At 37.7% G+C, this 27,885-nt stretch overlaps 1 protein-coding gene and 2 long non-coding RNA genes across 4 annotated transcripts in view; 2 read left to right on the plus strand and 1 right to left on the minus strand.

Moving 5' to 3' along the window:
- Positions 1-2,442, minus strand: part of LOC148127272 (uncharacterized) — a 35,764-nt gene extending 33,322 nt beyond the window's left edge. For both annotated transcript variants that reach the window (XR_015742150.1, XR_015742149.1), the window contains exon 1: positions 2,384-2,442. This is a non-coding gene — a long non-coding RNA (uncharacterized LOC148127272). The remainder of the gene's footprint in view (positions 1-2,383) is intronic.
- Positions 2,443-3,406: 964 nt separating this feature from the next.
- BNC2 (basonuclin zinc finger protein 2) overlaps positions 3,407-27,885 on the plus strand; it is a 431,708-nt gene continuing 407,229 nt past the window's right edge. Inside the window, exon 1 of the mRNA XM_087926592.1 lies at positions 3,407-3,532. Within this exon, the coding sequence (XP_087782718.1) occupies positions 3,530-3,532 (3 nt within the window). The 5' untranslated portion in view covers positions 3,407-3,529. The remainder of the gene's footprint in view (positions 3,533-27,885) is intronic.
- Positions 3,940-24,363, plus strand: LOC148127273 (uncharacterized). The gene is made up of 5 exons (XR_015741482.1): positions 3,940-4,102; positions 9,535-9,590; positions 9,979-10,068; positions 14,477-14,566; positions 24,214-24,363. It is a non-coding gene; the product is annotated as an uncharacterized LOC148127273 (long non-coding RNA).

Below are 27,885 nucleotides of genomic sequence, written 5' to 3' on the forward strand. Positions count from 1 at the left end.
GGACCACACCAAGTTAGTTTAAATCTATTTATTAAATAATCTGTTCCATTAGTTTCCTTTGAAGAGGAAGTATTTTCTCCTCACATAACCCTGAGGGAGGATGAGAAAGTGTAACTCACTTTCCACCAAATAGCCAGTCCAGCAGATGGCAGCACCTGGCCAACTTTGGTTCTTACCAAAAGAAGAAAGAAAACAAGGTAAAGTCAGGCCTGGCTGGAAAAGAGCAAGAAACCTCTTAGAAAACATCCAAACATTTTGATAAAAAATCAAAATATCTAAAGGCTGCATTGGAAAAATAAAAAAGCATCCCGATAGAAAAGCAATACTGTAGTTTGCATTGTCAAAATCATTGAGTTCAATGGTTTACAGAAAACCTACTATTAGAGATGTGAATTTGGGAGCCATGGTTATATGAAGTTTGATGGAGTGATGTTTCCATCCCACTATTTCCTCCTTCTTTCTGTCTCTCTCTGCATTAATCTGTGGGTGCATGTCCTCCTAGTTTCCTCCAACCATTTCACACAATCTGCAGTACAGCCCTAATTTAAAGGGTCGGCGTTCCCTCTGCCTGGGCAGGGAATACGAGTCAATCTGGAAAACTAAGCTCTTAAACTACAGCCCTGTCTCAACTATCACCCACTAGCAATGCAGTGCAGAATCCCTTTTCTCTCCTTAGCCTCTTCTGAATGTTTTTTAATCTCTTTGTCATGCTAAGAATATGTAGGGAAAGAGAGTTTGGATGCTGCAGCAGAAAGCAGGGAACTGGTTAGGGGGTGTACGTGAAATGAACTCGGTGACGGGGTGAAATGAAGGGGCCAGCCTGTTTCTGAACAATTAGAAGAATCAGTCCTGATTCTTCCGTTTTGCCCTGCCTGGGGGGCCAGGTGAGGGTGGTTTCAGGCTTTGTGGAGGAAAATGGTATCAGAACGCAAACTGACAGGAATGGCATTTGTTGGGAGTATCAGGCAAGTCAGATGGCACTCAAAGCAAAGTGAAGGGCTGAGTAGATTTTGACAGGCAAAAATGAAGTGAAGTTAAAAGCTAATAAACTTTCAAGTGCAAACTTCAGTGATTTGTATTGGATTGGTTAAGGAAAGCAAAAGAATTGGTTAGATTTGTAAAGCTGTTCCCAGGGGTTTAGCTCCAACTTGATAGCTGTGTTCATACAGTACTCATGCTCTTGGGTAACTATGATTCATAGAATTACACCAATTTTCCAGGATGGTAACAATGAAATGTGCACTGATTTCACTGGCTGGGTTTGCATAACACAGAAAGAAAGAAATTTGGTTGGCTTTGTTTCTAGTGCCTTTCTTTCAGTTTTTTTTTTCTATAGTGGTGAAGGATAACCTGGTTTGGATGGGCAGGATCCATTTTGAGCTCTTTTATGATTTATAGCAATTTTCTTTAGTGCCATCCAGTTTAAGATGGACTCCAATTCCCTTATTTTCCAGCCAATGTGGGGAGTGGGCTGGGAGAGAGAGAGAGAGAGAGAGAGAGACTGGGGAGGATGGGGAGCTGCAATCACACAACTCCCTGAGGGCATCAAACCCGTCAAACGCAACCACGCACACTGTTGTGTGTCCCAACAACAGAAACTGGGATTTCTCCAATCTCGGGGAAGAAATTTGCCTTCGAAATCTTTGGCGAGGGAATCCCGAACGAGACGCATAAAGCCACCCCATTCTCATGGCTTGGAAGGAAATGCCGCCGAATTGAGTGGAACCAACACACACATACACACACACACACAGCCTCTAACATTTCGACTTCTCCACGGGGAGGGACCGTGTGTGTGTGGGGGGGGGAGTCGGAGGTGCAATGAGAACAGCCGAGGTGTTTCGGCAAGGCGAGCTCGAAGGTAGAAGCGGCTAAACGTAACGAAGACACCCCCCCACCCGGTTCTTTAAAACAGCGCCTTGCCTTCTCCTGTGGCGGGTTCGAAGCGGGCCGAAAGTTTTACGAAAGGCGCTGGAACTTCTCCCTCAGCCGCCCAGCGGAGGCGGCGATGTGGACGCCTCGCGCCTTTGCGGCCGGACGCTTCGCCCGGAGCGCGGCTTTGGCCCGAAACGGTTCGAATTCCGAGTCCGCGCGAGCCCCGAGTCCGGAGAAGCGCCCGCCCGCGGAAAGCCGGTCTCCCTTTTCAGGAGGCGACCGCTCTCGCCCCAGCTAAAGTCGCCTTCGCCTTTAAGCCGAGTCGGCTGAAGAAGCCGCGGCGGGGGCAGTTGCTGCTGGTGGGACCGGCGTGAGCGTAAAAACAAAAAACCCAATAAAACGCGAAGATAATTTGCGTGAAAAAAAAAACACCACAGAAGCCGGGGAAGTGGGGGGAGGGACGCCGGGAGAAACGAAGAAGGGAAGAAAACGAAAAAGTCTTCCTTACGGGGTGCCGAAGTTTGCTTTACTCCGCCTGCGACGCTCTTGAGTTCCCCACACTTTCGCCGCGGCTTCCTCCTCCTCCTCCTCTCCCCTTTCCTGCTCGCTCCCTCCCTGCTTTCCCCCCTTTCTCGCTCTTTCCCTCCAGCGGCGCCTGGACGCCTTGAGCTGATAAGGAAGACGAGAAGCGGCGGCGGCGGCAGCAGCAGCAGCAACCGAGGAGCGTGCGTTGTGTTGCCGCCGCCGCGAGAGTGGGGGGGGGGGGAGAGAGAGAGAGAGAGAGACAGACAGACAGACAGACAGAACTGGCCCGGGAGGGGCGCGATTGGTGGGGCTGCAAAAGGCGACCCCCGTCCCAAGCGCGCAACTCCCAATAAATTATTAAATAATAATAATAATAAAAGTTCCCGGCGGGCTTTGTTCGAGGCGGTCCCCCTTCGCTTCCCCCCCCACCCCCGTTTGGTTCGGTTTTGTTTTTGACAGCTGGGCTCAGGCGACCTCTTGTTGGCTTGTTGGGGGGGGAAAGTTTCCCGTTCTTACTCCCCACCTCCTCTCTCTCCCTCGGTCTCCCTTTCCCAGGACCAATAACGAGCTGTTCTGAGGTACAGTAGCGGTGGGAGGAGGTTAAAAAAAAAAGAGAGACAGAGAGAGAGAGAAAGGGGGGGGGAGAGAGAGAGAAAGGGGGGAAGCTCCGTTGGGTTCTTTCAGTTTTGGGACGACCTCGCCTCTACCTCCCCCCCCACCCCCCCGCCGCTGCTCCTCCTTTCGCCCAACCTGTGGCGGGGACCAGATTCAAATTTCTCACGTCTTGACCTCGAGGAGCTTTTCCTCACCTATCGCATCTCCTCCCCCCGCATCCCCGCCGCTGAAGTTTTTTTTTTCTGGGGTGGGGGGGGTCTGCGAAGGCCTTGGAGTGTGTGTGTGTGTCTGTGTCTGGGTGAGTGTGTGTGAAAATCACCTGGAGGGCTGTTGAGAGAGCCGGTTTGGAGGAGGAGGAGGTGGGGGTGGGGTGGGGAGCAGTCCAAGAAAAACTGAAAGAAGGGGAAAACAAAAAACAAAAAAAAAGAAGGGAGGAAGGAAAGGCCGGTGCAGGCGCTGCCGCTGAGAGGAGTTCCAGAGCCCAGGGGGTGCCCTTGACAAGCAGCATGCAAAAATGGTAAGAAGTTTTCCAACATCCTTTCTTTATTTCCTTGAAAAAAAAAACTAGTTCTTTCTTTCTTTCTTTCTTTCTTTCTTTCTTTCTTTCTTTCTTTCTTTCTTTCTTTCTTTCTTTCTTTCTTTCTTTCTTTCTTTCTTTCTTTTCTTTCTTCCTCTCTCTCTTTCTCTCCCCCCGCCCCGCACAATGTGCCGTAATACAAACAGCCTTGCCTGGAAGCGTCTTTCTAAAACCGTTGAAACAAACAAGCAGTCGGCAAAAATTCCTGCGGTGCAAAGACCTGGGAGGAGGGACGCGGGGGGGGGGGACAGGAGAGAGAGAGAGAGAGAGAGGCGGGCGGCGGGGGACTCGAGCATGCGGGCCGGCGAGAGGGGGAGAATACAGGACAGTGACATAACTTTCAAACTTCTCCTAGCGCTTCTCGTCCCGCTCCTCCCTCCCTCCCTCCCGCATTTCTGGTTGGGAAGGGAAGAATTCGATGGGAGCTCGGCTCCTTTCTTTTCGACCCCTTTAAGTTTTTTTTCTTTTTTTGGCTAATCGCATCAAAGGTGAAAGAAGATCAGAGAAGAAGTGAGCGGGCTGGGCTGGGTTGTTTTCTTTTTTCTTTTTCTTTTCTTCTTTTATCTTAAGGCGTAATAAGGGATCGCGTTAGGGAAAGGAGGGAAGGAAAGAAGCGATCCCTTTTCTGTCAGAGATGACAGGCGCGGTCTTGGATAGCAAACCGACGGGCTAAAGCGGAACCGGGCATTGAGGGTGGGGGAAGGAGAAGGGGATGGGGGTGTCTGTCTGCGCGCGCGCGCGTGCCCGCGTGTGTGTCTGCGCGCGCGCTTGGCGTGCCGGCGATCCACAGCGCCTCAGGCTTACCTAGACCAGAAGGCAAAAAGGATGCCGTCCGGTCGCAACTTTTTGGGGAGGGTGGAGGAGCATTGCACTTTCACAGTTTGCATTTCCGAGGGCAGCAATTGTTATTAAAACCTGACTGGAGTTCTATGGAGATTTTTTTTTTAAAAAATAAATTAATTAATAAATACAAGTCTTGTCCGCCTTGCCTGAAGTGTTGTCAATGCTCAGCATTGCTCAAAAATAAACGCTGCTGGGATTAAGAAACGCGTGTGAATCGCACACGCGGTTGAGGAAGGTGTATATAAGTAATCGGGGAAACGTCGGAACGCTTATAAGCAGTTGTGAAATGGCTGGTTTTCTGTTTAATTTTTACCTCGTTTTGTTTTGTTTTGTTTTGTTTCGGGAAGTTTTTATGGGAGTTCCAATAAATCGGACAGCCCGTGCTGAAACTCTTTTTGCCTGCGTTGTGTAACTTCTACGGAACAACTGATCCCATTTAAAGGAATGGAAAGAAATGTTTTTCCGCTTATAGTTTAAAAAAAAAAAATCCAGTACCTCAGCTCATCGGGAAGCAAATTTTTAAAAAGAAATAATCTTTAGTATAGGAATCAAAGTGGATAGATTCTTCCTGGACCACTGCCTAATATGTTTAAAGTCTTTGAATGATTTTCTGTGCGGCTGTCTCACTTTGGGACGGCATGCTCTAATTCTCGCTGTGTAACTAAGAATGTATGTCGTGAAAATCATCTCCTCCCCACTTCCATATAGTGATGTTTTGTTCCCCTGATTAAAGCCCCTGTTGGAAGGTAGGAAATTTGCAAAAGCAGGAAAAGAGGGCACATACATGGGTAAAGAAAGGGTCTTATGCTCAGACTAGGATTATTATAAAACTGGCGGAACATAAAGTGCGTTTGAAAGCAGGCTGCAGTTTATGATGCTTCCCGTTTACTCTTAAGAGTCAAGCTGTTGTGAATTGATGCACAACAGACATCATGTAATAATCTAAGCAGACTCAAGGATTAAAATGTTTTAAATTTAGATGAATATTCATACCTCACTAATAGTGGAAACAGCTTGAAGCTTTAAAGTCAGATGAACACACTACAGTCCCTGCCTTAAATCTTACATATATTTCTCTTATGTGGGAGACAAAACTTTAGACAAGAATGGTTTTGGATTTATTTCGGTATGATCAGTGCTTTTTAAGCCTTTTGCTGTACGTATTATTTCATTATGGTCTGGAATTGTTATTAAAAAGTGAATTAACATTTAAAATGAGAAAGAAAGTTTAATGTTTGTTTACTCAATCTTTAGCAAACTCATAAGTTATAAGTCTATTACAAATTAATATATATGTACTTGAATAATACTTACACTAGATAGGTCTAAATAGAATTGTAACTGTTAACTGTTATAATAGGTTTGCTCTTTCCTTCAACATGCTAGAAACTTTAGTTTGAAATATAAGTAAGAGCTTCTGCTTGATGTTACAGTTTCTTTTAAAAATTCTCTTGAGCGTTCAGTTCTAACTATGTATGAGGGTAGCTACATACAAAGGTTTTTCAGTTTTATGAAGCTTCGAGTTCAAATGATTTAAAAAAATACTTTACGAACTGTTAAAAGGAATTCATTTCAACAGGTCTGCATACACACTGTGAGTGGGCATTTAGTATTAATACACTATCAGATAAGCTGCTTTAATAGGCTTTTACACACACTTGAAATGCGATAAAGATCTCTTTCAAATATTTTAGAAACAGTTAGTTGAAACATTACCATTTATAAGAAATGTAGTATGTAGTTTCTTCTCTTTCAAATATTATAGAGCGTGTTCTGGGTGTATATTTGACAGACTGATTAGCCCGTCATATGAAGCCAAACTAAAACAGGGTTTATTTTTGCCAACCCAATGATTAAACGGTAAACCTTTGAGCTTCATTTTTTTTAAATTCACCACTTTTACGTAATATTTTATTCTAATCTTGCTTCCTGTCAGGGATGTTTCAGGAATTCTGAAATTGCTGCACTTCAAGAATGCCAGTTTGCATTCCATGAGTGTCATTTGATTACTTTTATCTGTACAGCTCCAAGAGTGGCCCAGACCTTCTCACTGCATCTTGCCAGGTGTCCAATCATTGCTGAACTGTCTTTTTTTCCTCCCTTTGCTCTTCTCTCCTCCAGAAATCTGCCTGTCTTTGGCCAAGCAAAAAAAAAAAAAGATAAGAAAGATGTGTGGGAGGAGGGCATATTTTAGCCATAGCCCCCCTGATGAAGTTTTCAGCAGTGGAATAGGATTCACTTGGGTCTAAGAGCCTTAGTATAGCAGTGAGGAGTATGTGGTTCAATGAACTCATGATTGATAACTCAAGTCGTTGGATCAATGTTTATGAACAGTAAGCTTTGTCCTACTGTAACTTGCTGTTGCCTCCACAGTATCTTATTTGAGCTTTTCCAATAAGTTGATCTACCTTACTTCCCTCCCTCCCAACCTAACTTCCTCTTCCATATTTATCCATATGGCCCAGTAGTTAACAGTGAAGATTAACAGTGGTAAAAAGACATTATTCACCCAGGAACCGCACTGTCCTTAAGCATCTTCCCAAAACGGAAGTAAGGCAGAGTACATAGGGTACATAACTTGCATTGTTCATAGTGTTTAATGTTTTAAGACTCTCAGAATCTTGGACTTTAAAAGTTTGCTTTCATTTTATATATAAAGATTCTAAAGACTCTGTTTCTCTCTAGAACATCCCTTAGAGCTGTTCAAAGACAATAAGGGAAAACCCAATTTAGCAGTAAATAGCATAGGCTTCCTTTGGTATTTCACAGCTGAACTTGCTTGTAGAAATGATTTGCTGATCTATAAATGAGTCTTTTACAGTTCTGGTAAGACATGCTAAAATATCAATTGTGCACGCCAGTTACATTATTTATAGCTTGCTAAATAATTGTAATTCCATTGTATCCAGTACTTGAATGCATAAGAAATTCAGCAAGAAAAACACTCATTGGAGATGTTCTGGGTGAATACTATTTTTGTGCCATAAGTGAGAAAAATACTATTGGCATTTCTAGCTTTCTGTTAAAAGGGAAAGCAAAATTCTCTCTGCTGACTTCTGAATCAGACAACTCTGAATGTGTTTATATACACATTGTTTATATGACAGTCCTGTTCCAGGTATGCATGCCTTGTTTTTGCTACTAGTTGTAAGTATTGCCAATATCAGTTTTTGAAGTGTATACTATTTCCTTTCAATATGTAGAAGAATACAATCCAATGTCTCAAACTGGATTGTTTCTGAGTATCGATATCAATTGAAAGTGTTTTAGTGCACTTTTTTTTAAAAAAAGCAAAATAATATTTACTTATTTTTTAAGTTACAGCAGATGTTTCCATTTATCACCCACATCTCTTCAAACTTTGGCTCTGGAAAATTGCTGAGTTAAAATGAATACTTACATCTAGGGAAAAATAGTGTCTCATCATTGTCTCCATCTCTCTCTCTCTGTTACATAAAATAATAATACTACATATGTAAAAATTGTGCTGATATTTTTTCTAGTGGACTAGAAGAAACATTTTTTAAAAAATTATGAGCTACAATGCTGCTATTCAGTAACTAGCATTTTAATTTTTCTGGGGATGGTATAATTATTTGAAGCTTCCATTGCATTTATAAAATGTTTTAATTCCAATAAGACAATTCTTAATTTTAAAAGTAGATTTTTTTTTCTTACCTTCCAGGGACAATTCTTTTCATTTATAGCCTGCAGAGTAAACATCTTCATAATGTAACTTGTCTGATTTGATGTGATTTTTAAAAAAAATTGTGGTAATGAGTTATAGTCCGTTTATGGTAATCAAAGTAATTATTTTTTTTCTTAAGCTACCTTGTTGGGTCTTCTTGTTAAGTAGAGAAGGTCTGGGACATATAATGGGAATGCTGAGAGCCACTGCCCAACACATCTGGACTGAGGAAGGCTAAGGTGGGCTATAGACTGTACAAACAATCTACACCAGAGGTGTCAAACTCGCGATGACACGTTGTCATGTGATGTATCACAATTTTTTTCCCCTTTGCTAAACTGGGGGTGGGCATGGTCAGGGTGTGATGCATCTGGCTCACGGGGCATGAGTTTGACACTCCTAATCTACTACACCCATTGGCAAAATTATTACTTAGTTCATTGAACATTCTGTTGACATTTTTGTTATTCGTAACCCAGAGAGTTCTATACCCAGTATCCCTTCCATATGAAAGTTGGAAGATATTTTCTGGGAAAATATTACTGAACCTATTTAGTGGGAAAAATGATTGTCGCGATGCCTAGCAGGCGCAGATGGAATGGCCCTAAATGGGTCAAGTTAAGGATCGTGAAGAGTTAGATTTGGAAATATCACATTCATTCCATTGAATGGCCCAAATCAGGTATCCCAGTCATGGAAATATTACTGTTAGTGGGAATGGGAATTCTGAATAGAAAATTCAGGGCCAGTCTAAAACGCCCAAGAAATTATCTACTGTCTGCTTCCTTGTTCCTGCACCTTGGTCTCATGTAAAAGTGTTTTCGTCATCCTGCTGGAAGTGATAGAATGGGATGAGTTAAGTCCCTTTGACTAAAATAAGATTGGAAGCTACAATCTTAGTGTCTTTACTGTGCAAGTCACATATAAATTTTCCAAGCACATATTCATGGTTCTTCTAATTAATAAGACATTGATTCTTGTTTGTATTTTTTTGTCAAACAGACTTCACTGACATATTGATAACATTTACATTCAGGTAGCTTTTATACCATGATTGTGACTTAAAAGTTCTATATTCTTTTGAGATGGTTCCAGTTAAGAAATTCATATTAATCTTGCAAGATTATTTTTTTTTGTAAGCAATCATGTCCAGAAAATTAGTTCCAATACTCATGTATAAAATACATGTAATTGGAAGCTGCCTCTTTCCTATCTTCCCTCTTGAATGAACATCAGATTAATGTGAACAATTTCTTAGTTCAAATAATAAAACTCTGCCTGGATTATACCACTTCAGAACAGAAGAAGAACCACTCATAATGGACTGCTGTTTCTTTTAATAATAACAATCATGTCCGATGGTTTTTTATCTGACAAGGTAGTTTTCTAAATGCAGAGATTTTTTTTTCAGGAGCAGAGCAACAATCCTGTTCTTGGTCATCCGCAGTCTAAAGTGCTATCCTCCAGGTACAATTTTGCTACTTAAGTGAAAAGTAGCCCAGCTATCATTGTCGGTATTAGCTTGTATTTGCTAATTCAAGGATTTTGTTTTGTTAGTTAAAAAAATAATTATTATTATTTGCTGCTTTCAGAGCAGAACCTTTCCAAAGTAGTTTTGTATGGAAACAATACAAATATATGGTGTGTTGAAAAGCAATAAAATCATAGTTTAAATTAAAAGATTAAAAACACAGCAACATTAATATTACAATAATTAGTACAGAGCATGGATGATTAATGAAAGCTTAAAATAATAACATATGTTTGAAGGCCAACCAATAGACTGGAGATACTGCTTAAAAGGCCACCATTTCTCATGCTCAAGTCTAACAGATCTTAATGGCATTCTTACTAGCGACTGATTTAAGGATTTACCAGAAGTTTCAGCTGTGCCTGGAAAGTTGGTATAATGTGACAGGACTCACCCATTGTGCTAAGTGACCAGGTAAAAATATTTGAATTGGACATATTACAGTATATCCCGTGAGATGTCGGCCTAGTCAGCTTAATTTTTCCAGCTATATGATAATGGAGTGGTAGTTTTTTTAAAAATAGAGTAACATAAAACTATATTTTCTTTCTTGTTTTATTTAAATATCATTGGTTTATATAAGCAGGTAAAAGATCCAGGCTAGTCTTCTCCAAATAGCAAGAGGTTTTCTTGCCTTGCTACTTCTTTCCATAATACAAATTGCAGCAGTTGAGCATAACTTTGTGCAAGGAAAAAGTACCTTATCCCAAAAGTACGTATTTTTAAATACATATCAATTGCTTATTTTAGGTGAATCAAATTGCTTGCATGTATCTAGTATAATATTTTTTTTTAAACGATCAATAAAACCTCACTATAGAATATTCTTTAGGAAAACACTTTTTCCTAAAATCTGAATCAGTAGTTCCGATTCAGCTGAATCAGTAGCTGAGCAGCTGAATCAGTAGTTCTGAATGATGGTCTATGTGGCTGTTACACCTAAGATATCCTGGAATTTACCCAGCTTTGAAGGAGTAGTTGTGTATTCATGTAGAGTTTCATGGCACACACAAGTTATTACATACGTGAGCACTTTTTATTCACTCTGTACATAATTTCATCCATGCAAAAAGTTTTTCCATTGATGTGAACAGACAAATTTACTCCTTGGGGATTCTGCAATAAAGTGAGCACAGAGCTCCAATATTGATCTGGAAGTATTTGCAAATATGTTCTTATTGCTAGAAAGTTTGTTTTAATGTCTGGTCAAAATATGCTCCTGAAATTTCTAATCCAGTATTCATGGTGGGAGGAAAAATAAAAAATACATCAGCTCCAATTTCAACCTGGCAACCATTTATATATTTTTATTGCATCTTCATAACTTTTTCCCTTTGCAGAAATCAATTTTCAGACCCTGGTTAGTAGTACTCTATATGTACCCAGATTAGAAAGAAACTGTTAAATTATTTGTAGTTTGGATATTATGCTTCTGTTAAGATTGTAGATTAAGATTACATTTAGTTTTTAAGAACCATATTGTGCTGATGGCTCATCTTACATGGAAATAAGTTCAATTAAAATATTATATATAACATTCTGCATCTGATATATGTATTTGGCATCAAAGACTTTTACAATCCTGAAAATATATTTACTTGGGAACAAACTAATGAAGACATTAGGTTTCTAAAGTATATATAGAAACATATAGTAAAATTGCAAGGAACGTACTAAGAAGTTATACTAATATGAGTATGAACAGTTACTTCTGAATATAACATATTCAATTTTTATAAAGGAATCATGATCAATGCATATAGTCCTTGACTTACAACAGTTCATTTAGTGACTATTCCAAATTACAATGGTACAATTTTTCACACTTATGACCTTTGCAGCAGCATGGTGGTGGTCATTTACATTCGGATGCTTGAAAACTAGTTCATATTTATGTCTCAGTGTCTGCGGCCTTCTGATAAGCAAAGTCAATAGAGAAAGCCAGATTCACTTAACAACCATGTTATTAATTTAACAACTGTAGTGTTTCACTTAACAACTGTGGCAAGAAAAGTTGTAAAATGGGACAAAACTCACTTAACAAACTTCTCACTTACCAATATAAATTCTGGGCTTGGTTGTGGTCATAAATTGAAGAGCAATAGATTTGTTTTGATATTCTGAGTTTCCCTAGATCCTTCCTTTTCACATTCTGCTATCATTTTATTCTTGATTGTTATTCAGCAATACATTTCCTTCAATCACATATTTTTCTACCAATTAAAGAATTTTATTTATCTTTCTAAGCTTTATTTCAGACAACCATAGTGTTTTGATATTTTTGTGAAAATCATTAAAAAAAAGTCACAAAAATAAAGCTTAAAATGCCCGAATGATTTGAGAAAAAAAATTAGTTAAATTTTTTATATATCCCATTTGCATTTCAAGTACTGCAATGTTGTGCATTAATATCAGTGATATTCATAGTTCTAGGAATAAGAAAATCTTGTATGGATTACGACATCTCCTTGATTCTAAAACAAATATGTACTGTACGTAGTGTTAAGAGTCACTTTAGTATCAGCTGGAATATTTGCAAGCAGTGGTGTTGTAATTGTCATGCAGGCTGATTGTCCTGCAAGTTGTGCTTCCTCTGTCTTTACTAGCTGCTTTTTAACGTTCAGTACAAAGATGTAACAGCACACACAGAAAACATTTTTCCCCTTTTTGTGACCTTACATTTGCCAAAGTGCCTCATGCTGGAATTCCTTTTCAATATCTTTTTTTTTCCAGAGCCAGACATGCATCCAGACACAAAAGGCTCTGTGTATAGCAAGCTGTTTTAAATATTGTGACTTGCTGATGTGCTGTCCTTTCTCTGCTTGAGCCAAAGATCTCTGCTCAGTGTCTGTAGATTACCAAGGCCCTTCTTCATTGTATCTGTCAGCTATTCCTATTCATTTAACCTTTCATTAGTCTCTGTGCAGCTTCACTGTCTGAAAAGGCACTGCAGAGCCTAAAGGCCTACTGTCACAGTTATTAGATTTCTCGGTTACATCCCAGCAACCATAATGGAGTCAGAGTCAACATTATTGTCACGGATGCTGCTGTCCTGGGGTGCAACTCCTCTGTGTGTGTCAAGGACATGTGCCACATGTTGATAATGTGTCCCAGGGATAAATGCACAACATGAGGGATAGGCCCAGCCTGGAAGTAATGAGCTTTGTGGGAGTCACTGTGTAGACAAACAACTGAGAAGGAATTCTACTTAAGAAGCCAAAAGAGAAAAAGTGAATTAAGTGTTGCCAAAGTTTGCCTGTGAGCTAGTTGTCAATCATGTTACTTTCATTTTAAGTTTCTATTACAAGCACAAAACAAAAATGTTACCTGCATCTGATGAAAACATTGATTTAAAATAACAATAATGAAAGAAACACGGCAAGATTGGAATATATTTCTTACAATCCTTCAGAATATATATTTCACATTAGAAACATAGATAGAATCATCAATTTGCTCTAAACAACGAAATTGTTCTTTGAAAAGGATGGGTTATATGAACTATTTGTGAAAAAAAATTAAATTTCAGAAGTTAGTTCTAAACCACCCACACCAAAAATAGCTGGCACTAAGAGGTATTCTCACAATGTATTCTTCTTTTATAGAATATAGTACAGGCAGTCCTTGACTTATGACCACAATTGAGCCCCAAATTTATGTTGTTAAGTGAAACATATTTTAAGTTAGTTTTGTTCCATTTTATGACCTTTCTTGCCACAGTTGTTAAGTGAATCACTGCAGTTGTAAAGATAGTAACTCGGTTGTTAAGTGAATACAGCTTCCCCATTGACTTTGCTTGTCAGGAGGTTGCAAAAACAGATCACATGACCCTGGCACTCTGCAACGGTCATAAATACATGCCCGTTGCCAAGCATCTGATTTTTGATGATGTGACCATGGGAATGGTCATGTGAAAAACTGACATAAGTCACTTTTTTCAGTGCTGTTTTAAAAGTCACTAAATGAGCTGTTGTAAGTTGATACTACTTGTATTTATGCCTTTGAACTGAAATGATTAGAGATAAGATTATTCACATGCCAAGGAAACAGAATAGCTGCCCTGCTAGATCAGTTCATGGGTTTATCTAATACAAAATATTGTATATATCTGTGGTTAAACATGTGCTCTTGAAGACAATAGTCTTAATTCAGTGAGATATTAAAAAACGTGTTCCCTCTGAACCTTATTTATTTATTCCCTTATTTATTAATAACATTGAATATCGTCCATGAATGTACCTAAGGTTGTTTAAATCATTTGTGATTATTATGATATGTATAAATTATGTATAAATTATGCATAAATTATGTGGGATGCAGAAAATCTGTATATACATAATTGTATATGCCTCTTATCTAGACATGTCTGTCCCTGACATCTTGGTTGATATGGCTAAAAGACTCATAACTTGTTGGTCTGCTTGCTCCTATGCTTTCTCCTGATTTGAATTTTACTATATAGAATTCTATTACAAATAGTATTAGAATATGTTATCTGCTTTAAGCACCTTATTAATGAAAGATTTTTAAAGTTATTCTAGAGGAAATTCAAAGTATCTATAATAGAAACAAACTTGAATTTCTGTTATCTATCATATTGCCAAAAGATTGAAATGGTTCTTCTTAAGACAGTATTGAATTCTAAATATAATCTATCTAAGCACACAATGAAATAATTCCATATAGATTGCTGGTAATTCATGTTGAGATTTAACAAAAAAATAATGCAGTTGGTAAGTTTATGATGTAAATAAGATTTTATATTCAGAAATTCATATTGCTCAGTGAAACAATGTTGTGTTCTTATGCCTTATTATTTCAGGTGCTTAAATAGTTGTGAGTTTACACAGAGAAAAAAAGGTTGTAGTGAAAGAAGATACTGTGTTCCAGACAACATTCTGTATTTAAGAAGGTAAACAAAGGCAATTTAACAACAAAACAGAATTGAAGTAGCCAGATTTGTTGGGTAATTCCAAACAAAGAAAGGTCTGCTCTATTAATGTCTACTTAAGTACCTCGTTTAGTAAGTTATGCATAAAAATAAGAACAGGCCTTTATGCATGACAAAAAATAATAATCCAAACTTGAATGAAAGCACACATAACACCATGAAGACTCTATTATCCATAGATGATGTGACATTCTCTCCCCCTGCCCATTTCCAAATTCAAAGTTAAGGATGCCTATTCAAGCAAACTGCAGAACGATTTTTTTTAAAAAGACAGAGAATCTATAGCAAAGAGAATCCCAACACTGTTCATTATTATATTAATAATGAATTTAAAAAATCATGGAATAAGTGACAGTAAAGCAAATTTGGAAGACTTAATTAACAGCAATGCTCAACCAAGAAAAATAGTTATTGTCTTGGAAGTTGACAATTTCATATTCATAATGAATACAAGTCTACATGTATTGCTGTTTAACTAATTACTTTTTTAGTTAAACTGTTACTGACTTAACCGCACTGAATTATAATGCATTGTGCCAGTTTCATTAAACACATTTTGTTATTTATTTATACAATCAAACTACATTTGTATCTCACTCACAGACTTTTAAAACTTGTCAGCATTACAAATGTTTAGATAAAGACATTTTGACGACTCAAGAATGCAACCAAATTATTGTTGTAGTGATTATTCATAGTGCTGTTTTGTCATGATGATTATCCCTCTTTGTTCAAAGGCTAAAGGGATGATTGTATTTTTAGAGATGACTGTTTACATATTATTCGAAAGTTTCCTTATTGAAAACAGATCTAATGATCTAGAAAAAAATATGAAATAAAGGATGTTGCCAGCTCCTGAAACTTCAGGTTATCATATAATTTAGGGTTTAATATCATTTCTGGAGTGTTGGGATAATTACCAACCTGTCCCAGGGCTGCTGAAAGAAGTCTCACGCTGCAGTCTTCAGCATGGTGATGATATTTTTGGAACATTAGAAAAAAGTTGATATGTTTCAGTTTAAATTTTTGGGATATAAAAATCAGAGTGGCTGAGAAGAGCTGTTGGTTATTTTTTTTATGCCTGCCTGAGGAAAACTTAGGGCATATCTCTCTCTCTCTCTCTCTCTCTCTCTCTCTCTCTCTCTTTCTCTCCCTCTCTTTCTCCCTCCCTCCCTCTCCCTCTCTCCCTCCCTCCTTCCCTCCCTCCTGAATTTTCACGGTAAACTTAGATCCCTGTTTTCATCATTTGGGCCACCTTTTATATGTGGTGGCATCTGAAGATATTATACTTCTTGAAGATACACAATATATTAGTCCAGGTCATCTTATTTTGGAATGAGGAAAACAGTTCAGTTGATATTGTGACAGTCCATCTATTAATTTCCACTCACAAATATTGTTATTTTTTCCCCCTGGTCAGTGTCATCTCCCTTAGTTGTGCAGGTCACAGTGGCTTGGATACATCCATGTAGTTTTTCTTAGTAAAAAATAGATGTATTTTGCCATTGCCTTGTTTCAGGATGTTTTTTCAGTGTTTCAGAGTAGTGTAGCCAGTAGTCTTGTGTATTCAAGTTTTAATCAATCCTCTGACTTAGTTTGTGAACTGAAAGTTGTGCAAATGGTGCCATCTACTACTATATAAGCATTTGCATGACTGCAGACTTCCAATTATACTCTGATTATGAATGACAGAATATACACATGTTCATATATACTTGTTCATTAATTTCACCAGTCAACATGTAATAATTGGGAGCTGATTGTATAAATAAAACAATATGTTTGAAATAACATAAGTGTGTGTGTTTGTGTGTGTGTGAGAAAAGTAGGATCCAAAATCTGGAAATGTCATTTTGAATTCTATAAATCATAACGGCAATAATTTCCTGCTGCTACGAACATTTTCTGAAACCTTTGCACGGATTTCCACCAGACTGATTATTTGAGCGTTCTGCTGCCAAGTATCCCAGTGTGTACCCAGGCCCTTTTCTAATTGTCATCATGTCTGTAGGTAGTTTTGCCATCTGAAATAGTTGTATAAATTACTACTTTTGTAACACCACAGACTCCTTGATTCTGCAAGGCAATTGTATGGCCTCATAGATGACAAATAGCTTTATCCCTTTAGAGCAAGGGTGTCAAACTCGTGGCATCATAGTGGCATCACATGATGTATTGGGACTTTCCCCCCTTCACTAAACCGGGCATGGGCGTGGCCAGCGCGTGACACATCTGGTCCGCGGATGGCGAGTTTGACAGCCCTGCTTTAGGGTATTATGGGTTAGTACTCAAAGGGAGATGAGTGATTAAGAAATTTGAAGTATAAATAATAAAATAAAATAAATAGTAGCTTACTAGTTGACTTCACTTGGCATGGAGATAGCCTAGTTTGAACTGAAATATTGTTATCAACCCACATAAAGCAGACCTGTTTGGGAGGCTGTTTTGCTATTGGCAACTATTCTCTGCCTGGTTCATAGAAAAGAATTTACTCCTGCCTGTATGAGGTATTACCATCTCATTATTAGGAGATAGATGTTAGAAGGAACAGAAATGGTTTTCTTGCATTATTTTGCACTCACCTTTCTATATGGTGTAGTGAACTGACCTAGAAGCCACATCTCATTACATTCTCATAGCAGCTCAAAGGAGATAGTAGATAGTTTATTACAGAGTTCAGTATAAAGCAAAAGTATTTATTTTAAAAAGATAAAACACAAGAATTTTACAATAGGTGGTAGATTTATTGGTGGGCAGCCTTTACGAGCTGTTTCATAAAGTTTGGCTACATTCAAGGAAACGAAATCATAATGACCCGATACTGATCAGAAATTCCCAGATGTACCAATAAAGGAGAATATTTATAGGGTTGAAAAAAGAGGCCCTTGGTACTCTGAGCTTGGTTGTTTTCTTGTAGATGTTTCATTACTATTCTACTTCATTTCAGATGTTTCATTACAGTTATTCATTGCTAGCACTGATAACACTAGTTTGGGTAATGAAACATCTGCAACCAAGTACAGAGAGGACCAAGGACCGCTCATTCCCAGATATTTTTTTACCAGGTAAAGAGTTATAAGTTTGATCCTAAGATCCTTAGGAGGGATACAGTATAACAGGACATGAGCCTACAGTTTTAGTAGCCATTTGTCTGTTAGGTGCAATAATAACTCATTGGAAACTTTTTCATATTGCTCCTGCAAAACTCTCATGGGCAGAACACAGAAGCCTTCAAAAATGAATGTTCTTTAGAATTTGGAAGGTGTTATATGATGTAAGTACTTCAATCCTTTGAGAAAGGACTGCTCAGAAAAATACCTTGGATAAAGCGGCTGATGCTGTTTGACTTCTTAGATCTTTACTACATTGTTTTAATGCACGGAAGTCATATTTAGTATTTATTTGATTTGTCAATCGCTTACAAGATACAGGTATAAGAATAAATATAGTTTTGAATACATGAGAGAGATACTTATAAGAAAAATAAAAAAGCAATAGGACAGGGATGGTAGGCACGATTGGTGCGCTTATGCACGACATCACTTAAATCACTTCCTAGAAAACCTGAGATGTTGGATTTTTGTAAAATTGTTTTGATTGATACTGATTCACACCTATCCTTAAAAAGGAGAAAAATTCAGCTTATGGGGGGAAAAGCACAATTTCAACACATATACTATGATTGAAGTTTGTGTACCCATTTCAGCTTTAACCCTGCCTCTCTTAATGCACTGAAAATCTAAGGGACTACATGGAATATGACAGCCAGTTTAGTGTAATGGTTAAGGGATCCGTCTCAAAACCTGGAGACTTTGAGTTCTAGTTCCACCCTAAGCATAAAGCAAGCTTGGTGACCTTGGGCCAGCCACTTTATCTCAGCCCTAGGAAAGAGGCAATTGCAAATCACCTCTGAAAAACCTTGCTGAAAATATCTCGGGGGACAGGCCCTGTAAACTGAAAATGATTGAACAGAAGAAACAAAACCTGGAATATAGAAAATTAGGAATATATATTGGACCTTTTCAAGAAGAGCTCTACAGAGGAAATGAAAGGTCATAATTGGGCTGTGAAGAGTGACTTTAGGTTTTCAAGTGCTGTTGAAAGGTATTGTGCTCCTCTGGTAAAATGAGACAGTTGTATTGTAATACCTGTTTGGTTTTTGTTTTTGTTTTTTTGAATTTGCATAACATTTAGCTGGAGTTGCTTGAAAACCATTACAGGTAGTCTCCAACTTACAATAGTTCATTTAGTGATCCTGTGAATTGCACTGAAAAAAGTGAATTATGATTGTTTTTCACACATTGCAGTATGCTCATAGCCACCTTATCAGATTCAGGTGCTTGGCATCTGGTTCATATGTATAACAATTGCAGTGTCCTGGCATCATGTAATCACCTTTTGGGACCTTCTGCCAAGCAATGTCAATGGTGAAGCCAGATTCATTTTACACCTGTGTTATTAACAAATGCAGTGATTACTCAACAACTCTGGCAAGAAAGGTTGTAAAATGGAGCAAAAGTCTGTTAACAACTGTCTCACTTAGTAATATAAATGTTGGGCTCAATTGTGGTCATAAATCAAAGCCTACTTGTATAGGTTAGTCATAAACCAGAGCTTGCAAATCACTGTTTGGATTCACACAACCAAACTTAGCTCCAGAAACATTTCAAAGTACCTGAGGACATTCTCTACCTAGAAGCTTAACAGTAATCTTGCTTTGTGACTCAAGACACAAACATCTGTTCATATAAGTGGAGATACCATAGTACTTTGGCTTTGGCTTACATCAAGGCAAGGACAATGACTACTACAAAATATACTTTGCTGTCTTTGCTGCAAAGACATTATTGTTATGGTGAAGCACATTGTCTACCAGATAACAAAGTGTCCCTGAATCTTATTTGAAAGTAAGCCCAGGCCAGACTTTTTATTCCAGTCATTGCCACAGTTGACCAAATTTTTGTCTTTCAGGCTCACAACTTGGAAGCACCATGAAAGGGCTAGAAACACTTTGCTTTTATGATTCTAGCCCTTTAAGAAAGATGGTCATGGAATTTCATGGTTGCAGGACCAGCGGATAATGTCTAATATAAATGTCTCATGTAAATGAGAGACCCAAAAGATTAATATGTGGATGGTCATCACAGTACTCCTTTTAACTAGCTCAGATTTACCTCTGGTTAGATGAAACTCTTCTACTGTTTAAATTGATACTAATGATACTAGGCTACTTTGGTTTTTGGCTTAATCTGCTACAGAACCCAATCACTGTGATTTTGTAAAGCATGATTTATTGGATTATGGCACTGTATATTTTTAATTTATTAATAAAGCGGCTTACTGTGGGACAAAAACTCAATGTAAAGTTACAAACTTGATTTTATGTTTGAGATGCCTTGCATGTGAAACATGTTTCTGCCTAACAAGACCAATTTTTGTTAGGAGCAAAGAAATGAATGACCTAGGATGCATCTGATTCAATCTCTTCCTCTAATGGAGTGGTTAAGAAACAGCTTTATGGTGTCTACAGTGTGGATCTGATTCCTAGAGCAGCAGCCCCCAACCTTTTGGGCACCAGGCACGGGTTCTGTGGAGAGAGGTTTTTCCACAGACCAGAGGGGGCGTGGTTTTGTGTGTTGCCTGCATCCTGCACCTGGGGCTTTGCTTGTTTGCGCGGCTCAGTTTCTGGCATGTTGCGGACAGGTGCTGGTCCACAGATTGGGAGGGTTGGGGACCCCTGTCCAAGGGGACCTTCTTTCTGACTTTTATTTATCAAGCAGCATCACAATCTCTCATTCCCCTCATTGAACTCCTCAATTCTAACTTCAGAATATGGTTTTGCTTAGTGTCTGAACTTACTTGCAGTGGTGGTTGTGGTGGTTTATGGTTCAGTGCAGTGTATGAATACAGTTAATTTTTATTTATGTAGCAATCCATAATTAATAAAAATGTAACATTGAGAAATGCATGCCTCAAACACTGGAGATTTTCTTTATTAGCATGCTTTTGTTGGCTGTCTGTTGACTTAGGGTTTTTGTTGTTGTTGTTGTTGTCAAAACTCCTCTTTCTTGAGGAGTTTTCAATGAAAAGAAGCACTGGGGGTGACATGATAGCACTGTTCCAATATCTAAGGGGCTGCCACCAAAAAAAGAGGGTCAATCTATTCTCCAAAGCACTGGAAGGCAGGGCAAGAATCAATGGATGGATGGAAACCCACCTTTTAGTGTGGCTGTGTATATTTTCTTTTCTCACTGAATAGCCTTCCAAAACAGTACATGGAGTCTGAAAAAAAGAAGATCCTTGATGCTCTACAGCTGGAGGGAAAATGAAAAGGAGATAAAACTTTGTTATGTGTTTTGCAATGTGAAGTCACTGTTGTCATTAGTATGTATTTAATGGAACCTACTGTGGGTGGGTCAACGTTGTCCCTCATTGATGAACTATGATGAGTTTTCTGAAGATACTCAGGAGGTAGCTGCCGTTTTTATGCTATTCCTCCCCCCGCACCCAGTGATCTGCTTTCTTTTCCTATACTAGGCAGATTCATGGCTGTAGCAGCACTAACATGTCTCTTGCCCTGCCATAATTAAAGTATAAGAGTCCTTGGTCAATATTAACTGTATATTTTAGTATAATCTTCTGGTCTGCCTTTTGCAGCATATCAAATAATTTTTTTATTAGAAAAGTGGCACATACAGACTGCTGCAATAAACAACTATGTTTTCCTTGGTTCTATAATAATTATAAAATTACAAGAAGAGATTTAGGAAGAGGGCTTGGGAACTGCTCCTTTGGGATTATTTTTTTCTCCCATTTGAGAGGGAATGTTTATGCCAGAGAAGCTTTAGCTAAAAGTTTGGTCCTGAGTCTAAATAATAAAATGTACTGAAATAATCTTTATTGAGATAACTATGGAACCATTATGTGGACACATTTCCTACCATAAGGAAAACTTTTTGGTAACTTGAGCTCGAAGGCAGTGAATAAAATAGTGAAGTACATACTGAACTTTATTTCTTTTCTTTCTGATGGATATCTTGCCTCCACTTTCCTCTCATACTAACAATGCTGTGGAGACCTCGTTCTTTGCATTCTCACACAACATTAAGTGTTCTTGGCACTGTTGAATATTTAATATATCGTTTCATTCTGAACTTTAGACATCTTGGCAATCAAAGCTTTTATTGTAAATGTGAGCTCTAAATAAATAGGAGTAATAGCAAAAGTAGCTATCCTCTAATAACAATGTTTTGCTATTTTATTTCGTGGAATGATCTATCAGGCCTGATCTAGGATAATGGCCACATAACGATGGGACAATAGTCTGCATGCTTTTAATGTTTTAAGACAGCTGAGAATTTCTCACTGTTGAATTGATTGGCGTTACAGTGGAGAGTTTTTGGCACTATTTTAACAGTGTAGATTTGCTCCCGAAGAATAATGTCCTTTCAAATATTGTTGTCTAAAACGTTCTGATCATACAGTATTCTGTTATTAGGAATCTTGATTTGGTGATTCCAAGTAGATTGCTTAGTGATGAATGAAGATGTTCATTCATTGTCTTTTTATGGAATTTAATTGTTTGGGAATTTGCTGGTTAAACATTCCGTAGGGTTTTCTAAGTACAAACGGCCATGGCACAGTGTTGTCTGAGAAAAAACAACAATATTTCAGGAATTCTCCTAAAACACTTCAGGCTAGTTTTTTTTCCTATTTACTGGTTTGGGGCATTTGATGTGGGAGGATTATGCAGTTATATCCATATATTCTTATATATTTGTACATAAAGCAGTTGTTACAAAATATGTCTCCAGTAACCTCAACTTCAATAGAAAAGAAATTTTTGACTATCACTTTTCCAATAAATTTTGTTGGTGTTCAAGGAAGTGAAGCATCTCTGATACACTCCCCTGAGCTATTATGTGACATGTTTGATTTTACATTAACACATTGTATGAAATTAGCCAATGTGTTTTGTAAACCATAATTTTATAGGTTAGTGTACTGTATGACTCTAGCTGATTTTTAGTTGTCCAATAAATCACAATTATAGAAATTATCACAATAATGTAAGATGCATGAACCCAGACTATCCTTGAATATTGATGTACTGTATATCCAGCCAATATTATAATAACTGTCAAAATTCATTTGATAGTGGCAGGTAAAGTTGCATTGAATTAAATAAGTAAGTAAATAAGTAAATAACATTGATAGATATGGTACCTTTACATGCTTTCATTCTCGATGTAGTAGTCATCATATTTTATATCCAGTATTATCAAAATAAGTCAGCCTTACCAGGTAGACCAGACATGAAACATGACCAGACCAGGTAGACCAGACATGAAACATGACCAGATAAGCTATTCTACTTTATTGTAAAGCTACATTAACAGAATCTTGTAAGCTTGATAGTACAATTCTCCATCTGTCACTTTTACAGTCCTGAAATCAGGGAGCTGAAATTCCAGCTATAGGCTATGCTGTCTTTTATCTGATGGTTCTTTAGGCAGCATCTTTTTCTGTGTCTCCCAAGGTCTTCCCCAATACATAATATCACAGGATCCATTGAAAAAGTATGCTTCTTTCCTTAAATTTATATGCCTTTACATAAAAACAATCATGCTGAATGCTCCTTTAAAAAAAACCAAAAACCCTGGCCTCAGCTTCTGTACTTTCAGCTGGTAATGTACAGTAATTCAAGTATTTTACAGCAAAAGTGATATACAGTAATGTGCATAGGACCTATTCCCAAAGTCATAAAAAAATTAACTTTGATTGAAAGTTATTCACAATAAATAATTCAATCTTAAAAGAGAAAATTATATCCTTTCACCTAAGGAAAAGAAACTGCTCAAAGTTATTTTTCCCTCTGTAATCTGTCATGTATCTTGTATTTACTGCTGTAGGGAAATATTTTTCTTTCTTGAACCTTTAAAGAGATATTTAAACATAATATGCTCATACCTTTAAAATCATTTGGTGGGATTAAAAAAAACCTTCAAAACTTTGTATATTTTTATAACACAGTATACACCGTCTTGGAAAGTTCCATTTAAAGTCTTCTGTCATATTCTGCCAAAAAACGTTGTTCAGAGCACTGTGTGTGTTGAAACATGCATGCCTGTCCCAGTGTCATAAGTAATTATATCTCTTGTGTACTTGCTTCTAGTAATTGGAAAGTTCGACCTACCGCAGGATACGTTTTAGCATTTGATTGTATCTCGAGGACATGTTACAAAAATCAAGTTTCCCACCATGCAGCAACTTGAAATTGTAAACAGATATTAGTTTAAGTGTATCATCCTGTGAGTTTTTCGCAACAAACCTCTGTGTGTGTGTGTGTGTGTGTGTGTGTGTGTGTGTGTGTGTGTGTGTGTATGTGTGTGTGAATTTTCTCTATAATTCCAGAGAAAAGTTTCAAAATATTTAGTAGCAGTTAAGCTTTTGGTATCTCTACCCGCACCCTGACTCCAAAACAAAGCTATTGGTGCTATTGGAGTATCCAAAATTTATTTCTCACTAAAGCAAAACGATGTAGTATAATACCTAAGAAATCAATCTATGTAAATTATGAATTCTGACAAGGTTTTCCATTTTCCTAGATAATCTTGAACAAGCCACGGTTCTGCAAAACAGAATATGTAGAAAGAAAACTGAAATTCTGCCTCTCCAGAGTTTTAAAATTAAGTAGCCCTAGATGTTTAATTATATTTCTTACAAACTAAAAAATATTGTAAGATTTAAATACTCAAATAATGTAACATATTCTATGTATACCTTTGCAACTTTCTGTTTTTCTGCTTTTACCTTGATATGAATATTAAACAACATGCAAACCAGTGTTGGGATTCAAATTTTTTTATTACCGGTTCTGTGGGCATGGCTGGGTGGGTGTGGCAGGGGAAGGATACTATAAAATCTCCAGTCAGAGGTGGTATTTGCCGATTCTCCGAACTACTCAAAATTTCCGCTACTGGTTCTCCAGAACTGGTCAGAACCTCCTGAATACCACCTCTGATGCAATCTATAGTCATGTATATCTGGGCCTGAATATTTGACAGAATATATTATTATCTACTCAATGACGGAAATGTCAACATTTATTCAATGTCCACAATAGTTACATATATTGGGATTGTCCTTCACCATTGCTTGATCCTTCATATTCTTTTCTAAATCATGATGTAGCATATTTGCTGTTGGCTGCTAGTGTGGTTTCTGTGTGAATCCTGATCATATGGTGTGTAAATTGTAGTTAATTGCTCAACGTATTGTGTAAACTCAAGCATTTATGGTTTATTCAATTAAACATGGCTTGTTTAAAATGAAACTTTATTTAGCATAATATCTGAACTCAGCCAAATGTAACTGGGAGCACTTTTATACTATTGTTTCCATTAAAAGGACTTTAAAGATGAGCTATATTTGGTTTGTCTTCCACTGAGCTTATAATGCTGAAAACAAAGAGTTATACAGCCTAATTTGATTACTCACCAGATTGAGTTACCAACAGTTCTGGAATAACATTTCTCTCAATGGTTACCAGATCGAATGTTTGGCTAAGTGTGTTGTTTGACACCCTTTACATCACTTCTTCCAATAAAGTCTAAAACAAACTGATGAAGCTGAAATGATGACATGGCTGATAACATCATTGTGTAAATGCAAGTATTACATACTTCTAATTGCTATAATCAAACATAACCAGTTGCCCCTTTTCATACAGATACTGATTCCTTCACCCACATTCATATTTCACATTGCATGCATTTGCATGGTTCTACATAACAACAGAAAAATCCCAGCAATTACTGGGATGCAAAGTTTTAAGATATCTTTTTCCTTGAAAGGAGGCAGGAGATCAAATGAGGCAAAAGTTTCTAGATAAATAGATAAGCAGGCTATTCACAAACTGTTAAGAGATGCAGTATATCATTGAAAAAAAAATATTGATGTTTCAAATACACCACAGCTGAAACAGAAATAAATTGTCTGAGTTCTGAAATCCAGTTCGTGTGTGAGATCACAGAGGCCTGGAGGTGATTTTGGGTTGGCTTAAAGTCAAGTAATTGACAATGAAGATACTGAATTGGTAGATAGCTGTCTTTTAGAATCAACTATCAGCAGTAAAGAAAAAAAAGTAGCCAAGAAACACAACACAGAGTAGCACTTGGTTGAACAAATATGAAAACCTTGGAAAACACAGTCTTCCCAGTCCTAATCCAATGCCATAACCATTTTACTATACTTATTTGCTTCAGAGTGATTTAAAAATCATTGTATTCAAATTGTTTAATATTCGTTTACATTTATATCCTGCCCTATTGTTCAAGAACTTAAAGTTTGTAAAATCCATTTACCCCATGCCAAGAAGCCAGTTGGGCTGATAATATGACCGGCCTGTAAGAGCTTTGATGGCTGAGGGTAGACTCGAAACTGGATTTCCACCTTAATTACCACACCATACTGATTTGGCTCCATGACTTGATATGGAAATGCATGCTCTCATTTCCAATTTAAATATGATCTTAAAAGACTCTCCAATTATGAAACTAAAGCATTTGTGTTGTAAATATTTGGACTTAATTGGTTCATTGTAATGAAGGCTGTTTTACCTAACTATTTTGGCACTATATTTTGAAATCGGCATGTGACTTAAGTAGCTTATGGCTTCATGTAGCACCCCCACATTCAACAGGAACATGCATTTGGCAGAAGATAGTACGTTTTTGTCAAGTTCAACCTCTCTTCCCAATAGATATATTTGTATGTATTTTCAGTGGATTGAGCAGAGAAAAGAAAAACTCTAGTTCTTTTCCAAATTCTGCTACTTGCACAATTTATTTTAATTTTTTTTTCACATAGTGATATGTGTGTACTTATGAAGCACTTAGGTATATATACTGTATATATGATTTTTTAAAAGTTTTTACAAAACAGATAATAAGAATGAGAGTGAATGAACAAGATTTAGCTTTCCTTACCATGTTTTTGGAGCCTGTTTAGCTCTAAGTTACTCATTGCATTATGTCTTCGTTTTTTTTTTTAATAGTTGGTTAATTAAGCCACAGTGAGTGGTTTCACACATATCAATAAACAATAAATCATGGCTTATAAAACATCTGGATATACTCATCGCACCAAACCAAAACCAAATAAACCATATTATAGCTTTGTGCAATGTGTTAATCAACCATTAAAAGTTATAAAAAAAAAGTCAAAAAAAACCCCCACAAAACACAACAGTCTTTCTTTTGTACTAGTTGCATATCTCTGGGTCGAAATGCCTTTTCAATTGCGCACTTGGTTGCCAGATTCATAGAATCATCAATCTGGAAAGGATCACAAAGAACATCTAGCTCAGAAGTATCAAACTTGCAGTGTCATGGAGGTGTCCCATGATGTATCGGGACTTTTTCTCCCTTCACTAAAATGGGCATGGGCGTGGCCAGGGTATGACGCATCTGGCCCATGGGCCATGAGTTTTGCAGTCCCGATATAGCCAAATTTCCTCAAGTGTTCATGAAAACCAGTTAAACGAGCCTGTTCTTACAAACCTTCATAGATGGTGAACTCACAAATGTATGGGTAGACTATTCTACTGTTTTACAGATCTTGCCACAAGGAAGTGTTTCCTCATATGTAAATAAAATTTAGGTAGCTGTACCTTTTAAAAACAATCTTTTTTAAACATAGGATTTCAAAGCATGACATTCCATGTCGTCTGGGTGTCCTATATTTTTCTCCTTAAATGTAGTACAGGTAATTTTCATTTATCAATTGCAGTAGGGACCAGTATTATCTAAAGTTACGTGGTTGTTAAGCGTAATGCCACTTCATTGAGCTAATTGACATCATCACTTCTGGCTGCAGTCATTAAGGGCAGTGCGATTGTGACTTTCAACTTCCTGCCACTTTCCCCATTGACTATGTTTGTTGGAAGCCAGCTGTGAAGGTTACAAATGGTAATAATGTGACCACAGGATGCTGCAACCATTGTAAATTCAAGTGCTGAACAGGTAATCTGTCTGTCTTTCTCTCTGTCTGTCATCTACCTACCTACCTACCTACCTACCTATCTCAAGGACTATCTGTCTTTTACATTTTTCTTTTTTAATCTTGGTCTGCTCAGCTCAATCTTTCATCCTGTCCTGATTAGACTGCTGTCTTATTCTGTCATCCAGACCTCCCAATTTTGTGTCATTCCCAAACTTTTGAACAGCGTATTAATTCCATAATATAGATTGTTAATAAAAATATTGAGACATAGTGTC

This window comes from Pseudonaja textilis, chromosome 2 (genome assembly GCF_049901715.1).
Source record: "Pseudonaja textilis isolate UNSWEBS1 chromosome 2, rPseTex1.2, whole genome shotgun sequence".
Lineage (NCBI taxonomy): Eukaryota > Metazoa > Chordata > Lepidosauria > Squamata > Elapidae > Pseudonaja > Pseudonaja textilis.